Genomic DNA, 18,407 nt, shown 5'->3' on the forward strand with positions numbered 1-18,407 from the left:
ATGCCTGTATTGGATGAGATACGTTCACACAGGAATCTCTAAACTCCCAAGTCTTATCCTGGCACATGGAGCAGAACTGTACTGTACTGGTACATTTTGCTGAGTTTACCAAAAATTAAAAATAAAAATGGAGGAGAAGGGGCACTTAAGCCAAGTCCTATTTTGACATCAGTAATTGTCAAGTAAACCCCAAGAAAGCCCAAACAACTTTTATTATGAGGTAAATTGTGTCAAGGCAGGGGAAGAATTTAAATGACAAAACACTTTATCTCAGGTAAAGGTTAATTCAGGTGGCAGTTTAACCTACAAACATGTTTTTTCTCAGGTGGTAAATGTTAATGAGGGAGTAGTTTAGCCAAAAAATATTTTTATTCTGAGGTAAAGTTCAGTTAGAGAGGAGAGCTGAAACCCATAACTAATTGATTCTGAAGTAAAGCTTAGTCAGTAGGTTGAGAAGGAGGACATTTCCCCTCAGATAAATGTTTGCTGGGTGATGGAAATTTAACCCACAAACACTTTGATTCTGAGGTAAATTTTAGTCAGATAGTTAGCAGTGGAGCCACAATGCTTTGATATTTTTGGTCAAGTATATGTAGGTCTGCAGGTCAGCTAAGGAAAACAAGAAAAACAAAAAAGAAAAACAGTTTTCTGAAGTATATTTTAGTGAGGGAGAAAGCAGTTTAAGCCACAAACAATTTTATTCTGAGGTACATTTTCATCACCAGGAACGTTTAATCTAGAAGCACTGTTATCTTAAGGTAAATATTAATCAGGACAGAAAAGATAATGTACAATAACTGTCTGAGATTTAGAAACTAGCTATTCTTTGAGAAACCACCCCACTCCTTTTTGTTTGGAGTAAGAAGTTTTAAGGGAGAGATGCGTCATGCCCCAACTACCCTTCTAACTCTCTTCCATCTCCTCCCCCTTCCTGAATATCATGCACTGAAAAGTTCTGATTCATACTGTTATTTTCAATGACACATTTATAAGTGCACAGATGTTCAGACCAATACACACCCCTTTTAGAAGCCTACATTGCACATCAAAGTATCACAGGTACTTTTGAAAAATCTCTTTAAAATACTAAGGAGATTCCCAGTTTAAAAATGTAATTAGTGTGAACCAGAGATTATAAATATTTAACATTACTTATGAGAATATTCCCCAAAGAATATGTTGTTGTTTTCTCAAAAACATAAAATAATAATTTTAAAATGTAGAATGCTCAGAAATGAACAGTTAAGGTCATGCAAGCCCATTTTGCTTTTATCAGATTATGTTGGCCCCAAAGTTATGGTTCTGTTAAAATTTGCACGAACAAATAATCATAAAGATATACAATCTTCTTAGTTTGGGAATAAAACTGCAACTCCTCTGCTAAAATAAAGTAAGAAAGTACATAATTAGTAACTCTGTAGTTCTCTGTTACCATAAAAATTACTGGTAGTTTAATCTGCCATACTGTTTTGTTTTATATGCACAGATGTGGTTAAAATAATGAGATTATCCAAACTCCCATAATCTTCCAGTAGATACAATGAGATTATACATACTTTTGAAGTCTTCTGTAGTGTGAACAAGATTAAATACATTTAAAATAGCTGCACAGGTAACCAGATCACACACATAACCATACATGTTTAGTGAAATTCTTTTATATGAATCTCTTTAAGAGCATACAAGTCTTTTGAACCAATACATTAATGATTGGCAATTTTTAGTGTAAATATGTTTTAAAATCTTTTTGTGGGTATCATTGTAGGTAACATTTCTACACATAAGAATTACTTCCAGACAAGAGCTTCCGACCAAGAGTAAACTTTCTTGTTCTTTTTAAGAGCTCCCCACTAAATACTGTCTTACAATAACAACAATTCAGTCTTTCTTCAAGAGCTAACTTTTCTGCTCACATGTTAAAGAAGTAACAGAAGATGTAAAAATCATACATAATAGCGCCATCTGGTGACTCCCCAAATAATATTATATTCTCTGCATCTTCCTTAGTTGAGGAAAGAGCATAATATCCTGCTTTTGTGTGTGTTTTTTCCTTAAGGACCTGATCTAGTAAAAGACTGGCTAGCAGCCTGACAAATATTTAACAGGGCTCCAAAAATATGACACAGGGCAGAAACCCAAGAATGATACTAAGAGCCTGCTTCTGCTCTGTTTGCGCACGCAGTTAAGTGAATGGCACACACAGTTAAGTGAGTAACACACAGTTAAGTGAACAACAAGCTAGTTTTTAAAAGTTCTTGTTTACAGTTGTATAATAACCACCTGTGACACATGGCTAGAGAGGGTTAAACATCCTGAAAAATAAATAACCCACAGAAGACATGTGGGGAGATAATGTTTGATTTTTGTGTATTTTCATATGTATGAGTAGGGTCAACAATGTAATCAACAGTCCTTGTCCTTGCTGTATTCTGATAATTCAGAAGTCAAAAGAAGATCCTAGCATTTAAATGAATTGTAAACATGGGATATCTCAGTGTTCATCTCTCTTTGAAATGTACTGTGAATGGTGGAGGAAAAAGCAAATGGGCCTTATGTTAATTCGTATAGCTAAGTACTGGTGCTGGACCTCCTTCAAAGTCATCCTAATTACCTTTTGTTCTGTGAGGAAATCCCAACTTGTCAAAGAGGACATGAAATTGTATAAAAGATACTTGGGTCCTGATTCTGTCATCTCTGATCTGCTTAGACTTCTTCAGGGGAAGTTTGAATCGCAAGGCTGAGGTGCCCGTTATGCCGGTATGCCCTGAATATGAGATTTGGACAGTGGACTATGACCTATGAACTGAATTCTAAAGGAACTCTTTGCAACTGCAAAGCTCACCATCTCTGCTGTGAATCTGAACCTCAACAAATTGAACTCATGTCTGTATGTATAGTGATCTTTTAACAATACTCTCTCTTTTGTTTTTTAATAAATTTTAGTTTAGTTAATAAGAATTGGCTGTAGTGTGTATTTGGGTAAGATCTGAAACATTCATTAACCTGGGAGGTAATGTGTCCGATCCTTTGGGATTTGTAGAACCCTTTTTTATGTGATGAAATAAGATTTACAGAAATTTTCATCATATTTGACGTGGGTACCTGGATGGAGGCCTGAGGCTGGATCACTTTAAGGGAACTGTGTTGTTTGGACTTCTGAGTAACCAGTAAGGTAATAAAGAAGCTGTTTTATGCTGGCTTGGTAAACCTAACTATGGGAATATCCACCAGCCTTTTGGGGTTTGGCTGCCCCATTCTTTGCAGTTCACCCTAATTGAGTGACCATAGCTGGCTCCCCACTAGGACCCCGGTCACAGTGGTGTAGTTGTGCTTGGATGCACATTACCACAGGTTAATTGGGTTTTTGGATCAGAACCACATGCTTGTCAAAATTTAATGTTGATATTAGGGAGTTTAAGGGTTAAAAATCAGTTACAGTGAGTGACCCGTGATCGAGATCCTGACAGAAAAACCTTGTAGAAATGTGCTTACAGAGAGGGTTGTATTTTACGCAAAAGGCCCCAGAGCAGAAACTGAAAAATCTGTTAATTGCCAGTGATAAGGAAGCAGACCCGGCAAAAATGCTTGCAGTGAGAAACCAGCACCTAGAACTTGAACAAAAGCAAAAAATTGCTTATATGGAAGGAGAAGTTGCTGAAAGAGAACGCCTGTGTTTTGAACACAAACGAAAAATGGCATATATTCGATTGCAGGAACTAGAAGCTAAGGCAAAAGTGGACAGACTTAAACTCCTACTCAAGAGAATAAAGGAACAACAGGAATTGTACCATCCTGAAAAACCAACTCCTCTCAACAGCAAAGATGGGGATAGAATCTATCCAGTTTGTAACAATGTTGGTATGTTGTTTGACTCTAAGCAGTTGTCTGTGTGTAACCAAATTTACCTCAACACTGCCATCTTTTATGTAAATGCTTTTACAGTGAGCTCAGGTGAAGTAACCCCATAACTTGTGCAGAGAATGTAAAAGTCAATGGTAAAAGCTGTTTAGGGCAAATTACAGCTTCTAACATCACACTTGTTAAAGCAGATCTTGTCAAAGAGGAAGATTATTTAGCAAATAAGAGTGTGACTGTTGTAATCCTCTATGAGTTTACTGTAAGTGCACCTTTAACCAGAATCCATTTTGAATGGAATGGTGTTAAACATGAAGTTATAGCTGGTGTTAGAAAGTTATTGCCTAAGGATCTTTTGATTGGGGATGATATTAAAGCTTTGTTCAGTCAAGTTGATGACATAAACCAGTCACGGGAAAGAAATAATCCTGAACCTGTGTCTACTAGGGGCAAGGATTTGCCTATGGAGGGTTTCTCCAAATGTTTGTCTAAGGAAGATGGCTGTTTATCTGTGCAAAGAGGCAGTGCATATTGTTAGCCGATGGCCAGGGATGTTTGGTGAGGTGCCAGCTATGCCCGTTTATACCATCCGTGACTTTAACCGCTAGGACGCACTGTCCCTTCGTGGCGGGCAGCCCGGGCTAGGCTGACGGATGCCCCAAGGTCCTAACCACCGGTGACTTTAACTGCTAGAGCTCAGAGCTCCTTCGCAGCGGGCAGTCAACACTGACTGACAGGTGCCCCAATGGCAGCACTAAGAGCCTCTCCACACCCGTGACTTTAACTGCTAGAGCTCAGAGCTCCTTCGCAGCGGGCAGCCAGGATTGACTGACAGGTGCCCCAAGAGTTTGCCCCGTGGAGGTGGCACAACTCAACGCTAGGCTCTTAGTACTCTCACCTAATGGCCAGGCTTTATAGCCAAAACGGCTGAGGTTCTTTAATTGTGTTGGCTGCTTTACAGTAAACCAGAGAAACAAGTCAGGCTTATGCACAATGGTTACCAAAATTTATTAAACTAGATTCTAATCATGTGGTTACAAAATTGCTAGTGCCTACTTATTTAAATGTAGAGATGTTACACACACAAACAAGTTACAAAACTGAAGCCACAATCCCAAAGAAAGAAAACAAAGTATAGAGCTCTATTTCAAAATATGTGTACACTAAAGATAGGAGATCAGGTGTGGGTGCTTCTTACCCTCCTTGCATCTCTCGATTCCAGCGGTGCCAAGCCAGGATCGGTCACTCAATTCCGCGGAAAGACGAATAAGGGACAAGGCTTAGGGACCCTCTTAGCTGCAGAAGCCTTGGGAGGCTGTCACTTATCTGACCAGCAGATAGATAGTGAAAAGCACTCAAAAATCATGGTGCTGTAGGTCCCCTACTTATACCTCTGTACTCCTTTATTCTCTTTCTCCTTTCTATGCTAAATTGGGGCTGGTCTGTCGGGGTGACGCCAGCTCTCGCAAGAGTAGTTCACACTTGCAAGGGAGAAACAATAAGTTTCGACTACTGGACACTTCTTTTATCAGGGTAAATATTTTCCCACCTAGGATGTTGGTGTGTGTGCATCATGCTGTTTTAGTAAGGGCTAAGAGCCATGTCTGTCACAGGGCCTCTGCCTGCTGTGAGCCTAATCGTTGTATATGTTCCCAGAGGCACATTGTAGCAGCACACCTGTGCTTCTCACAGCTTCAAAGGCTGTGCTGGAGTGCCCTGGTGTTTTGGCTCCCGTGTGTTTCCAGCAATGCTGGTCTGAGGGGGGGGGCTGGCTGTCTGGCTACACATATGTGGAAGAAATTTCTGAGTGTCTGTCTGGTATCTCAGAAGTGAATCTGGCATTAAATGAGGCTCAGGAAGATGTTTCTCTAGAGCAAATTAAAATTGGTGATCAGGTTAAAGCCCTAACAGAGGAAGGCAGGGGTACATTCTTGGTGAGTGATATATTGTTGGCTAGTAAAGCTTGGAAAAGTTAAGTGTGACCCAGGTAAAAGTGATGTGCTTAAAATAGCTCTGTATAATATGACACTATTTGTGGAAAACAGCAGTTTATCTGTTAAGGGAGGGAAAGGCAAAGAGAGTTTAGATGAGCATAAGCAGCCTTCTGAGCTGATGGCTTTGTCTAATCAGCAGTTTGGGAAGGCAAGGTTAGTGGAACATGAGTATCCCTACACCTTAACTGTTACCAGTGTGGAGAATTGTGACAGTGAAGAAAATGTTTCTGTGTCTGTTAGGGGTAATGACTTGCCTATGAAGGGAGCTACTCCAATCTCCAAGCAATTGTCCGTGAACAGCCATGTGTGCTGGGACAAAGGAAAGGACATCTTAAGCTGTTTGTCTGTTAAAGGGGAATGTTTCTCCAGCTCTTTTCTGTCTGTAAAGCAGAAAGAAGAAGCCTGTCTGCCTATGATGGTTGAAATTTTATCAGTTGACCCAGAGTTGATTCTGGATACAACTAAAGCCCAGGAAGGAAGTGGTCCTAAATTTGTGTCTGCTAGGGATGAAGACATTGTAACTAGGTTGCATCCAGTTAATGTCATAAATAGCTCCCAGAGACCAAGCGATTCTGGTGCTTCTATTTTGCCTGTTGCGAGTATGTTGCTGGGGAAAGATATGACAACCTTGTCTGATCAGGGTGATATCATCGCAAGGACACAAGGAAAGCATGAAGGTGATTTGACTATGTTACCCACTGACAGTGTGGAAACTTGCAACAAGTAAGAGAATGCTTCTAATCTTGTGACTATGAAGACTAGCAGTTTACCTGAAAGGGGGTTTTGTGAAAATCCTCCTGATGGCACAGAGGTGATTCTGGATTTAAGGGAAACCCAGGAAGAGTGTTGTTGCTCAGGAAAATATTCCTTTAGAGCAAGACCTAGGTGAAAAGGGTAAGGGCAGAATTTCTGTGAAAAATGGGTTGTTGCTTAGAAAGATTCCTGAAGAGAAAAATCTTCAGGGTAGTTTTTGCAAGCAGTTCACTGCAACTAATGGGTGTGGAAGTGATTTGATTGAATTAACTCAGGGTGAATCACTGTACGGAGAAAGCAACAGTTTGTTTGGGAGACTTGTTTCAGTTCCTAACTGCCAGAGTCTTTCTGAGGTGTATAGATCCACTGACTTTGCTTTGGAAAGGCCCTGTGTGGATAGCTTTGAGAAGGTTTTAGATGGAATGAAAATTGTCAGGGAATTTGAACGGCACTATGACCAAGTGGCTGTGCTTGACCAGCTGGTTGGGAAGACAATGTTGTTGGGACAGGAATGTCTGTATTGAGGAAATGTTGGGTTACTGGTTTTTCAGAGCAGAGAACAGCCTTATGACTGAACTCACAAGGATGCAGGGGAGAGCAGGCAAACAAAACAAGGGTTCTCACTGATCACATTGTGTCTACCATGATATACACTGATTGGAGCTTTAATTAAGTGAAAATAATGGCAGAAAAAGAGTTTATTTTCCTAAACTTTTACTCTGCAAAAGCAATTGTGTGTCCTCCAAAACAATGGTATGTCCTTTGAAAAGTTCCAAAACTCCCCCTTCCCACTTTTTTTTCAACCAGCAGCAGTGAGAAGTACTATGGCCTAACTACTTATCCCCCAACAACTTATTTGAGTTCTCTTTTTACAGGTTAAAAGACAAAAATACCATTGTGCTTTCCATAGCAAAAGGCATAATAAACATATATAGATGAGAACATGCAGTATCAAACTTATCAAAAGCCACAGAGATAAGAAACATTGCTGATACTGAACAATATACAAACAATTCCACATGCGAGAAAATAAGGAAATATGTATGAAACCAGCTAATCCCAAAATACACTGACTAAATTTTTACATTTTACAAAATGTTGTATCTCAAACCATGATTGACTGAAACATTTGCTAAGGAGTATAGCGTGCAAAACACACAAGAGGCTAAATTATATCTCCTACCATGAATAGAGCAGTGGGGTGGAGAAATAAAGGGGATATGTGAGCAGTTTTGGCACTCTAGGTTTGGTGGCTGGAGTAATGGGAGTGGAATATAAGCGTTCTGGAAGTAGATGATGGACTCAGCACCAGACACTAGACTCCAGACACTGTACTACAGACACTAGCTAGTGCAGAGGAGGTTGTGGACACCCAACCAACCCCATGTACCCAACTCATCGAGACAGCATGGACACACACTTTGGAGAATGCATCATCACTGGCTCTGGGCACAAGTAGTTGCATTATGGCTTTGTCACTGCAGATATGCTGCAGGGAAGGAACAGATTGGTAATACATGCTCCCCCGCCAATGGATCCGTTCAAGACAGCCAGGATCTGACCTCTAACATGCCACATCAAGGGACCTCACTAGTCTGTTAGATTGTTTGTTTTTTTATTATCTGGAACAGTATGGTTTTAAGCTTGTGAGAACAGGGCTTCTTTGAAGGATAAATAAGCTGAGGTGGAGGGATTATTCTCACACAAGGAAGAAAAATATTTTGAACATAAGAACAGCCATACTGGGTCGTATCAAAGGTACACCTAGCCCAGTATCCTGTCTTCCAACAGTGGCCAATGCCAGGTGCCCCAAAGGGAATGAGCAGAACAGGCAATCATCAAGTGATCTATCCCATCACCCATTCCCAGCTTCTGGCAAACAGAGGCTAGGGACACCATCCCTGCCCATCCTGGCTAATAGCCATTGATGGACCTATCGTCTATGAATTTATCTAGTTCTTTTTTGAACCCTGTTATAGTCTTGACCTTGACCTATAGTCCTCTGGCAAGGAGTTTCATAGATTCATAGATTCATAGATATTTAGGTCAGAAGGGACCATTATGATCATCTAGTCTGACCTCCTGCACAACGCAGGCCACAGAATTTCACCCACCACTCCCACAAAAAAACCTCACACCTATATCTGTGCTATTGAAGTCCTCAAATTGTAGTTTAAAGACCTCAAGGAGCAGAGAATCCTCCAGCAAGTGATCCGTGCCCCATGCTACAGAGGAAGGCGAAAAACCTCCAGGGCCTTCCAATCTGCCCAGGAGGAAAATTCCTTCCCGACCCCAAATATGGCGATCAGCTAAACCCTGAGCATATGGGCAAGATTCATCAGCCAGATACTACAGAAAATTCTTTCCCGGGTAACTTGGATCTTACCCCATCTAAAACCCATCACAGGCCATTGGGCCTATTTACCATGAATATTTAATTACCAAAGCCATGTTATCCCATCATACCATCTCCTCCATAAACTTATCGATTTTAATCTTAAAGCAAGATAGATCTTTTGCCCCCACTACTTCCCTCGGAAGGCTATTCCAAAACTTCACTCCTCTGATGGTTAGAAACCTTCGTCTAATTTCTAATCTAAATTTCCTAGTGGCCAGTTTATATCCATTTGTTCTTGTGTCCACATTGGTACTGAGTTTAAATAATTCCTCTCCCTCTCTGGTATTTATCCCTCTGATATATTTATAGAGAGCAATCATATCTCCCCTCAACCTTCTTTTAGTTAGGCTAAACAAGCCAAGCTCCCTGAGTCTCCTTTCATAAGACAAGTTTTCCATTCCTCGGATCATCCTAGTAGCCCTTCTCTGTACCTGTTCCAGTTTGAATTCATCCTTCTTAAACATGGGAGACCAGAACTGCACACAATACTCCAGGTGAGGTCTCACCAGTGCCTTATATAACGGTACTAAGACCTCCTTATCCCTACTGGAAATACCTCTCCTGATGCATCCCAAGACGACATTAGCTTTTTTCACAGCCATATCACATTGGCAGCTCATAGTCATCCTATGATCAACCAATACTCCAAGGTCCTTTTCCTCCTCCGTTACTTCTAGTTGATGCGTCCCTAGCTTATAACTAAAATTCTTGTTATTAATCCCTAAATGCATGACCTTACACTTCTCACTATTAAATTTCATCCTATTCCTATTACTCCAGTTTACAAGGTCATCCAGATCCTCCTGTATGGTATCCCTATCCTTCTCTAAATTAGCAATACCTCCCAGCTTTGTATCATCTGCAAACTTTATTAGCACACTCCCACTTTTTGTGCCCAGGTCAGTAATAAAAAGATTAAATAAGATTGGTCCCAAAACCGATCCCTGAGGAACTCCACTGGTAACCTCCCTCCAACTTGACAGTTCACCTTTCAGTAGGACCCGTTGTAGTCTCCCCTTTAACCAATTCCCTATCCACCTTTCAATTTTCCTATTGATGCCCATCTTATCCAATTTAACTAATAATTCCCCATGTGGCACCGTATCAAACGCCTTACTAAAATCTAAGTAAATTAGATCCACTGCGTTTCCTTTATCTAAAAAATCTGTTACTTTCTCAAAGAAGGAGATCAGGTTGGTTTGGCACGATCTACCTTTTGTAAAACCATGTTGTATTTTGTCCCATTTACCATTGACTTCAATGTCCTTAACTACCTTCTCCTTCAAAATTTTTTCCAAGACCTTGCATACTACAGATGTCAAACTAACAGGCCTATAATTACTTGGATCACTTTTTTTCCCTTTCTTAAAAATAGGAACTATGTTAGCAATTCTCCAATCATACGGTACAACCCCTGAGTTTACAGATTCATTAAAAATTCTTGCTAATGGGCTTGCAATTTCTTGTGCCAATTCCTTTAATATTCTTGGATGAAGATTATCTGGGCCCCCCGATTTAGTCCCATTAAGCTGTTTGAGTTTCGCTTCTACCTCAGATATGGTGATGTCTACCTCCATATCCTCATTCCCATTTATCATGCTACCATTATCCCTAAGATCCTCTTTAGTCTTATTAAAGACTGAGGCAAAGTATTTGTTTAGATATTGGGCCATGCCTAGATTATCCTTGACCTCCACTCCATCCTCAGTTTTTAGCGGTCCCACTTCCTCTTTCTTTGTTTTCTTCCTATTTATATGACTATAGAACCTTTTACTATTGGTTTTAATTCCCTTTGCAAGGTCCAACTCTACTTGACTTTTAGCCTGTCTCACTTTATCCCTACATATTCTGACCTCAATAAGGTAGCTTGCCTTACTGATCCCTCCCTTCTTCCACTCCCTATATGCTTTCTGCTTTTTCTTAATTACCTCTCTAAGAGTTCCACAGGTTGACTGTGCATTGTCTGAAAAAATATTTCCTTTTGTTTTAACCTGCTGCCTATTAATTTCATTTGGTGACCCCTAGTTCTTGTGTTATGAGAAGGAGTAAATAACACTTCCTTATTTACTTTCTCCACACCAGTCATGATTTTATAGACCTCTATCATATCACGCCTTAGTCGTCTCTTTTCCCAGATGAACAGTCCCACTCTGAAACCAGTCTTATTAATCTCTCATACAGCAGCCGTTCCATACCCCTAATCATTTTTGTTGCCCTTTTCTGAACCTTTTCCAATTCCAATATTTCTTTTTTGAGATGGGGCGATCACATCTGCATGCAGTATTCAAGATGTGGGCATATCATGGATTTATAGAGCGGCAATATGATATTTTCTTTCATATTATCTATCCCTTTTTTAATGATTCCCAACATTCTGTTCGTGTTTTTGACTGCTGCTGCACATTGAGTGGATGTGTTCAGAGAACTATCCACAATGACTCCAAGATCTCTTTCTTGAGTGGTAACAGCTAATTCAGACCCCATCATTTTATATTTATAACTGGGATTATATTTTCCAGTGTGCATTACTTTGCATTTATCATCATTGAATTTCATCTGCCATTTTGTTGCCCAGTCACCCAGTTTTGAGAGATCCTTTTGTAGCTCTCTGTAGTCTGCCTGGGACTTAATTAACTTTAGTAGTTTTGTATCATCTGCAAATTTTGCCACCTCACTGTTTACCCCTTTTTCCAGATCATTTATGAATGTGTTAAATAGGACAGGGCCCAGTACAGACCCCTGGGGGACACCACTATTTACTGCTCTCCATTCTGAAAACTGACCATTTATTCCTACCCGTTGTTTCCTACCTTTTAACCAGTTACCAATCCATGAGAGAACCTTCCCTCTTATCCCATGACTGCTTACTTTGCTTAAGAGCCTTTGGTGAGGGACCTTGTCAAAGGCTTTCTGAAAATCTAAATACCCTATATCCACTGGATCTTCCTTGTCCACATGTTGACCCCCTCAAAGAATTCTACTAGATTGGTGAGGCATGATTTCCCTTTACAAAAATCATGTTGACTGTTCCCCAACAAATTATGTTCATCTATGTGTCTGACAATTTTGATCTTTACTAAAGTTTCAACCAGTTTGCCTGGTACTGAAGTCAGGTTTACCGGCCTGTAATTGCCGGGGTCACCTCTGGAGCCCTTTTTAAAAATTGGTGTCACATTAGCTATCCTCCAGACATTTGATACAGAAGCTGATTTAAATGACAGGTTACAGATTACAGTTAGTAGTCCTGCAATTTCACATCTGAGTTCCTTCTGAACTCTTGGGTGAATACCATCTGGTCCTGGTGACTCATTACTGTTTAGTTTATCAATTTGTTCCAAAACCTCCTCTAATGACACCTCAATCTGGGACAGTTCCTAAGATTTGTCACCTAAAAAGAATGGCTCAGGTTTGGGATTCTCCCTCACATCCTCAACCGTGAAGACTGATGCAAAGAATTCATTTAGTTTCTCCGCAATGGTCTAATCATCCGTGAGTGTGCCTTTAGCATCTCGATTGTTCAGTGGCCCCACTGGTTGTTTGGCAGGCTTCCTGCTTCTGATGTATTTAAAATTTTTTTTGCTATTACTTTTTGAGTCTTTGGCTAGCTGTTCTTCAAATTGTTTTTTGGCCATCCTAATTATATTTTTACACTTCATTTGCCAGAGTTTATGCTCCTTTCTATTTTCCTTACTAGGATTTAACTTCCACTTTTTAAAGGATACCTTTTTGCCTCTCACTGCTTCTTTTACTTTGTTGTTTAGCCATGGTGGCTCTTTTAAATGTTTTTTAATTAGGGGTATACATTTAAGTTGAGCCTCTATTATAATGTCTTTAAAATGTTTCCATGCAGTTTGCAGGGATTTTACTTTTTGTGCTGTACCTTTTAATTTCTGTTTAACTAACCTCCTCATTTGTGTAGTTCCCGTTTCTGAAATTAAATGTTACAGTGTTAGGCCGCTGTGGTGTTTTCCCCATCACAGGGATGTTAAATTTAATTATATTATGGTCACTATTACCAAGTGGTCCAGCTATATTCACCTCCTGGACCTGATCCTGTGCTCTACTTTTGCCAGTAGGGAGTATTCCATTCTTATGGTGAATCAGAATATTTTTAACATGTACACAAGTAAATATTAATGTGTGGTTGTGATCTAAAATGTGATTGTCAAACCTTATAATTTTTTTCTAAAATCATACGATTTGTCAAAAATAGTATACTAGAGTAGCACTCTGTATAAACTGTAGGTTTTTTGAACCACATAAAAATCCCATGGCACTATTCATAAGGCCTTGGGTTTGCCTTGGTATCCTTGGCCAAATTCCTCTTCCCCTTCACTGTTATCTGTTTGCCCGCTGATGTGTCTGTATCCAGTGTTTGGATGTTCTGCTCTCAGAGAATGTAGGGTGTTGTTTGATTAAAAACTCTCAGGGAGTTAAAACTATCCTACTTATCTGAAAGCAAATAGATGGCCTGGAGGGAACTGCAACAATATTCTTTCCACAGACGTAATGCCCAGATGCCCTTTCCTTTCCACAGCATCATTATGGGTTTGACTAATGACAGATTAAATGAGAGGGGAACAGACTGAAGTATCACTAGCAGATGACCCTTGATAAATCTGATAATCTAATTTAAACATATATCTACAGCATATTTATATGCAATGGCTATGTTTCGAGACTAAGAATTTTATCTTCGCATCCAACAGAGTCCCATCAGCTTACAAGTGGTAAGATGACTGACCAGCCTTGATAGCCCCCAGTCAGTTTTAGAATTGACTGTTTCTCACTATGAGGAACAGTCAATCTACTTTGCAGAGAATGATAGTTCAGATGACCTCTCAGGAGCCATAGGAGAAGTGTCACGGCAGGAGGGAAGGAAATGCAACATCCTTCCTGAGTTTCAGCCATTGCCCTATTTGGATGCTTAGATTCTCTTGGAGAGATGTGCAAACAAGTGGAGAATGTCTGGGTCCATTATTGTTGGAGATTAATAATGCCCTTTTATGAAAGGGACACCAGCCATTTCAGACCTGGTCCTGGCTGCGTCTCACTGGTTGGTGATCTGCTTGGGACAATGGACAGAACTGCAAGTACCTAGCAAGGGCAGAGGGAATCACTTCAAAGTGGTTCTGCCTGTTCCTGTCAGAGATATCCCAGATGGTGGTGATGGGAGACTTCTCTGCCTTTTTTAGAGCTCTCAGTCATGTCACTCTTATTGTTCAACATTGAAGTGAAACTACTGGGGAAAGACTGTGAGGTAGTATGGGTTACAATGCCCATCAATACATTGATGGTTCAAGTCTGCCTAGTTTCCTACAGCCCAGACAGAACTGTTCCATATTCTCTTAATATCTGGCTGAGATAGGGACCTGGAAAACCTTTTGACTCAATCTGGATAAGATGGAAGTGATGGTGATTGATAGGAGAAAGCATTTTAAAGTCTGACCGCCCATTCTCAAAGGGCTTTGGAATATCAGGGTCTTATAGATTCATCTCTGCTCCTGGATTCTCAGATAGCAACACCTTCTTTTAGCTGACCAAAAGATTGTGACTGTTCCTTTTGATGCAGAGCTCATCACAGTCATCCAGGCCTGTGTCCCTTCTAGTACTAGAATGCAGCAATGCCTTCTACCTGAGACTAATCAAGTAGGCAACTCAGAACCTTCAACTTGTGCAAGATGTAGGTGCCTGCCTTCTGAACAAGGTGGACTAAGGAGCATTAAAGACCAGAGGTTCTCACCTTGCACTGGCTGCTAGTCAACTTTGAAGTGAGATTCCAGGTTCTGGTCACCATCTACAATGACTTAATGGGCTAGGACCAATCATGCCACATATGTTTGTCCAGAATGCCTATGCTGTCACACAGATGAGGCTTCAGGGAGCTGGGGGAGGATATTCTCGGTAGTAGGCCATCTCCGTGGGAATTAATTTCTGCTAGAAGCTCTCCTGCCTTATTTACCCAAGCCTGGTCACATTCAAAAAGTGTTGTAAGACTCATCACTTTGTACAGACTTCCTGCTAACTCCCAGCTCTAGTGCCCCAAGCATTCTGCCTATTGTCAATGTTCTCCTCATCTCTGTCCTTTAAGACGAGGAGCTGTGGGAGCCATGGGGAATTTGCTTCCTATGCTAGGAGATCATTTTGCTTTTAATCTAAGACAGGTAAAGTGAGCCTAGATATTACAGTGATGGGTATCTTATAAATGTTTGCAATAATTAATTATAATTTAATAGTTAGTGACTGGATCATTGAGTCTCATTATTCCTTGAAGATAACAAGGAATATTGTACATACTTTTCAGGACTGACATGGCTGTCTATATATGTGAAAGGAATGAGAAAGCAGGGAGAAAGAAAGGAAACAGGAGAGAAGCAGTGTGACTGTGGCCCTGGGAGGGAGCCATGGGAGCTTTTTTTGGGCAGAGTACTTTGTGAGAAAGCAGGCTTGGATTTCTGAAAGAAACACCTGACTCGTATAATCAAATTTTCTTAACAGAAACAACGCAGCAAGGGTCCAAATATTGGCTAGCTATTTGGGCCCTGTGCAACTTTAGGAATTTAAATTGTTCCTATCACCACTGTATCTGTGCATTAACAGAATAATCTAAGCAAAATATGGTCACCTCTGTTAATATGTATAGTCTCTCAAGGGATGCAGTTCCTACCGTTTGGTACATTTAATTATAGAATGATTAAAATACTATATTGTGTGCTGAAAGGAATAATCGCACACTGGCAGGGGAACAGGCTGAATGACCTAGTATGATTTTTCAGTCTGGTGCTTCCACAACTCTATGAAAATGAGACTCCCTTTGATCAGGCCCTATCTCTTACCTTGTATCCCTGAAGTGCCAATGCACACCTATGCTCCAGAAGATAAAACTGAATTAATTATCATATGCAATAACTGCACTTTTTAATCTATTGCTGGAAAAGAAACAATAAATCTCCAAGTGCCAAGTGTCCTTGGGAAGATCTCAGTTGACCTTGGCTGGGGTGGCAATGACAGGCTGCAGGTTTAGCCGAGGTTGGAAGCAGTGGCTGCTCTAAGCAGAAAAGCGGCAGGGGTCCTGCATGAGCGGAGATGCGGGCCTGTGGGTTGTGTGCTGAGTGCGTGGGCAGGGCAACCAAAGCAGTACGCTCACGGCTACAGCAGAGAGACCCACGCAAGGCGGCAGCAGCACCACACACCCGTTCCCCTACCGTAGGCCAGGGGGGCGGTGGGAAGCAGAGCATGGGAGCGCGCGTGCTCAGTAGCGCTCCCAACCCCTGGGTTCGCATGATGACGTCAGGACAGGGTGTGCACGTGGCCCTAAGACCAGCTGGAAGCTGGCGCTGCTGTAGCCGCTAGAAAATCGCTCTCGCTCTTTGGAGTGGCTGAGCGCGGCTGGGGCTGACTGCCCTTGCACCATGTTACTGCAGTCGGAGAGGTATCAGCGAGAGTGGCGAGAGCTGGAAGAGGAATTTCAGCAGCTCCAGGTGATGGGAAGCGGCAGGGTTTCGCAGAGAGGCCAGCCAGTGCTTTGCTTTGGGATGGGGGGAAGGTTTTGCTTTGTTGTGTGTATGCGTCCACACCCCTTTGTGTCCCTGAGCTACGCTTTAAGAGAGGGTTGGGACCGGGCCCCATCACAGCCAATGGGCTTCTGATGCAGGACTCTCTCAAGCTGGGTCATGCTGATAGAGAGGAGGAGATTTGAAAAACCTCTGTTAAAAAACCCAAACTCTTCACCACCGACAGAAGTGGTGTGTATTGGGGTGGAGGTGTCCTTTTTAAAAAAATGTATAAAAATGAATGATCTTCCCTTGGCCTTCCCCTATGAGGGACACGCTCTGCAGCTGGAATGAGACCTGGCAGTTCTGATTATCTCTAGTATCCGATGAACCTAGGCATGCATTAGAGGAAGCCTGTGATTGGTAACTGAGGAGGGAAAGCCTTGGGATTTGCCGTGCATGGAAGGATTAATGTTGTGTATCTGCTAGCTATAGCCCTCCTTTCGCTCACTGTGGCTAATAACTTTCTGGAGAAAGTAAGGCTGTAAAATGTCACATTGGATCATGGATGCAATGCTTGTCTGTGAGGAGAGAAACTACTTGCATAAGGATATTTATTATTTCTAGAGAAAACTACTTTCTGTACAAAAAGATAATTCTGATTTTTTTTATTGAACAGTTTCTGACAAGCTCTTGGATTTATTCTTTTTGGCATATTTTCATTCTGCTTGGGATGAAATAATTAGCTGAACAGCAATATTTAAAAAAAGCCTACAAACACTTCAGTGGTAGGTAATATCCTTAAACTTTTTTAGGGTCCATTAGTCAGCCTTTCAGTTTCTCATGATATCTGTTCCCATTGGAGAGTGTATTATTTAACTTTATTTATGGGGTGATTATTGCAGTGTTAGGAGAGAGAATAATTTATTTTATTATGAATAAAGAAAATACTATGCATAGAACTATGTTTTTTTTTTAATACAGCAGCCAAATTAAAGCTTTTTTGGCATCCCCTGTATTAGTTCACCTGTAAATCTCAACTGCAATACTTTATATCTATATTTGCTGGGGAAGGGGAATTTACACTATAAGCCATATGAAAAGATGTTCACTTGATGATGATTACTCTTCCAGATGCTAGTTTACATTTTGTTATATTAAGCTTGAATTTAATCTGATTCACTCCTATTAGTGCATTTTGGTTCCCAGAAGATCAGATTCTAGCAGCTTGTGGTTTCTGTTGCTGTTTAGGGAATCTATTGTAGTTTGAGTCTTGGCATTGAAGATTTATTAGGAGGTAGAGTGGATGAGATAATATCTCTTATTGGACCAACTTCTGCTGGTGAGAGAGAAAAGCATTCAAGCTACACAGGAGGCATTCACCTTAGACCATTCTTACCAGTTATTCTGTGGTTCTAATGTTATTTCTTAAATTGCAGAAAGGCCGTTTCTGCTGCTTACTGTAGCTGTACTCTGTGTGGAGAAAAGCTGAGAAAGCATTTCATGCAGATGTAAGTGTGAGGATCCTGTAGTACTTCAGCACAGAAGTGGCTAGTCTTGGCGGTAATGCTGGAGTAACTCCATTACTAAACATGGCTCTGAACATTTATTACAATGATGAAACTTTAATGCAGGGTTGTATGTGAATATATGTGAAGGGAAGGAGGTGAGGAAGGAGTCCTAGTGCATTGTTGCCTGCATTAAATGACAATTAAATAGCAAGCCTGGGCAGGCAGATGTGATATGTAATTTACATGTGTTCATATGATACTGCTGTCAAGTATCCTAGGTGGGCAATGCGTAACATTAGGAAAGTTGTGTGGACTATGTAGTTTCTGTAGTACCTTTTGTATGCAAGATGGATTACGAATGGTGCCCATGTGTGCTGTGGATATCTGTATGTCAATATCTTAA

The 18,407-nt window shown here is 40.8% G+C and overlaps 1 protein-coding gene across 8 annotated transcripts in view; it reads left to right on the forward strand.

The window, feature by feature from the left end:
- The first annotated feature begins 16,251 nt into the window (after positions 1 to 16,251).
- TMEM120B (transmembrane protein 120B) overlaps positions 16,252 to 18,407 on the forward strand; it is a 41,389-nt gene continuing 39,233 nt past the window's right edge. For 2 of the 8 annotated variants that reach the window (XM_043529236.1, XM_043529237.1), the window contains exon 1: positions 16,631 to 16,745. In XM_043529236.1, coding sequence (XP_043385171.1) covers positions 16,674 to 16,745 — 72 coding nt within the window. In that variant the 5' untranslated portion in view covers positions 16,631 to 16,673. Of the gene's footprint in view, positions 16,482 to 16,630; positions 16,746 to 17,165; positions 17,282 to 18,407 lie in introns of those variants that run through there. The other 6 variants (XM_037878537.2, XR_006285963.1, XR_006285962.1 and 3 more) reach the window with 6 other exon arrangements.

This window comes from Chelonia mydas, chromosome 15 (genome assembly GCF_015237465.2).
Source record: "Chelonia mydas isolate rCheMyd1 chromosome 15, rCheMyd1.pri.v2, whole genome shotgun sequence".
Classification (NCBI taxonomy): Eukaryota; Metazoa; Chordata; order Testudines; family Cheloniidae; genus Chelonia; species Chelonia mydas.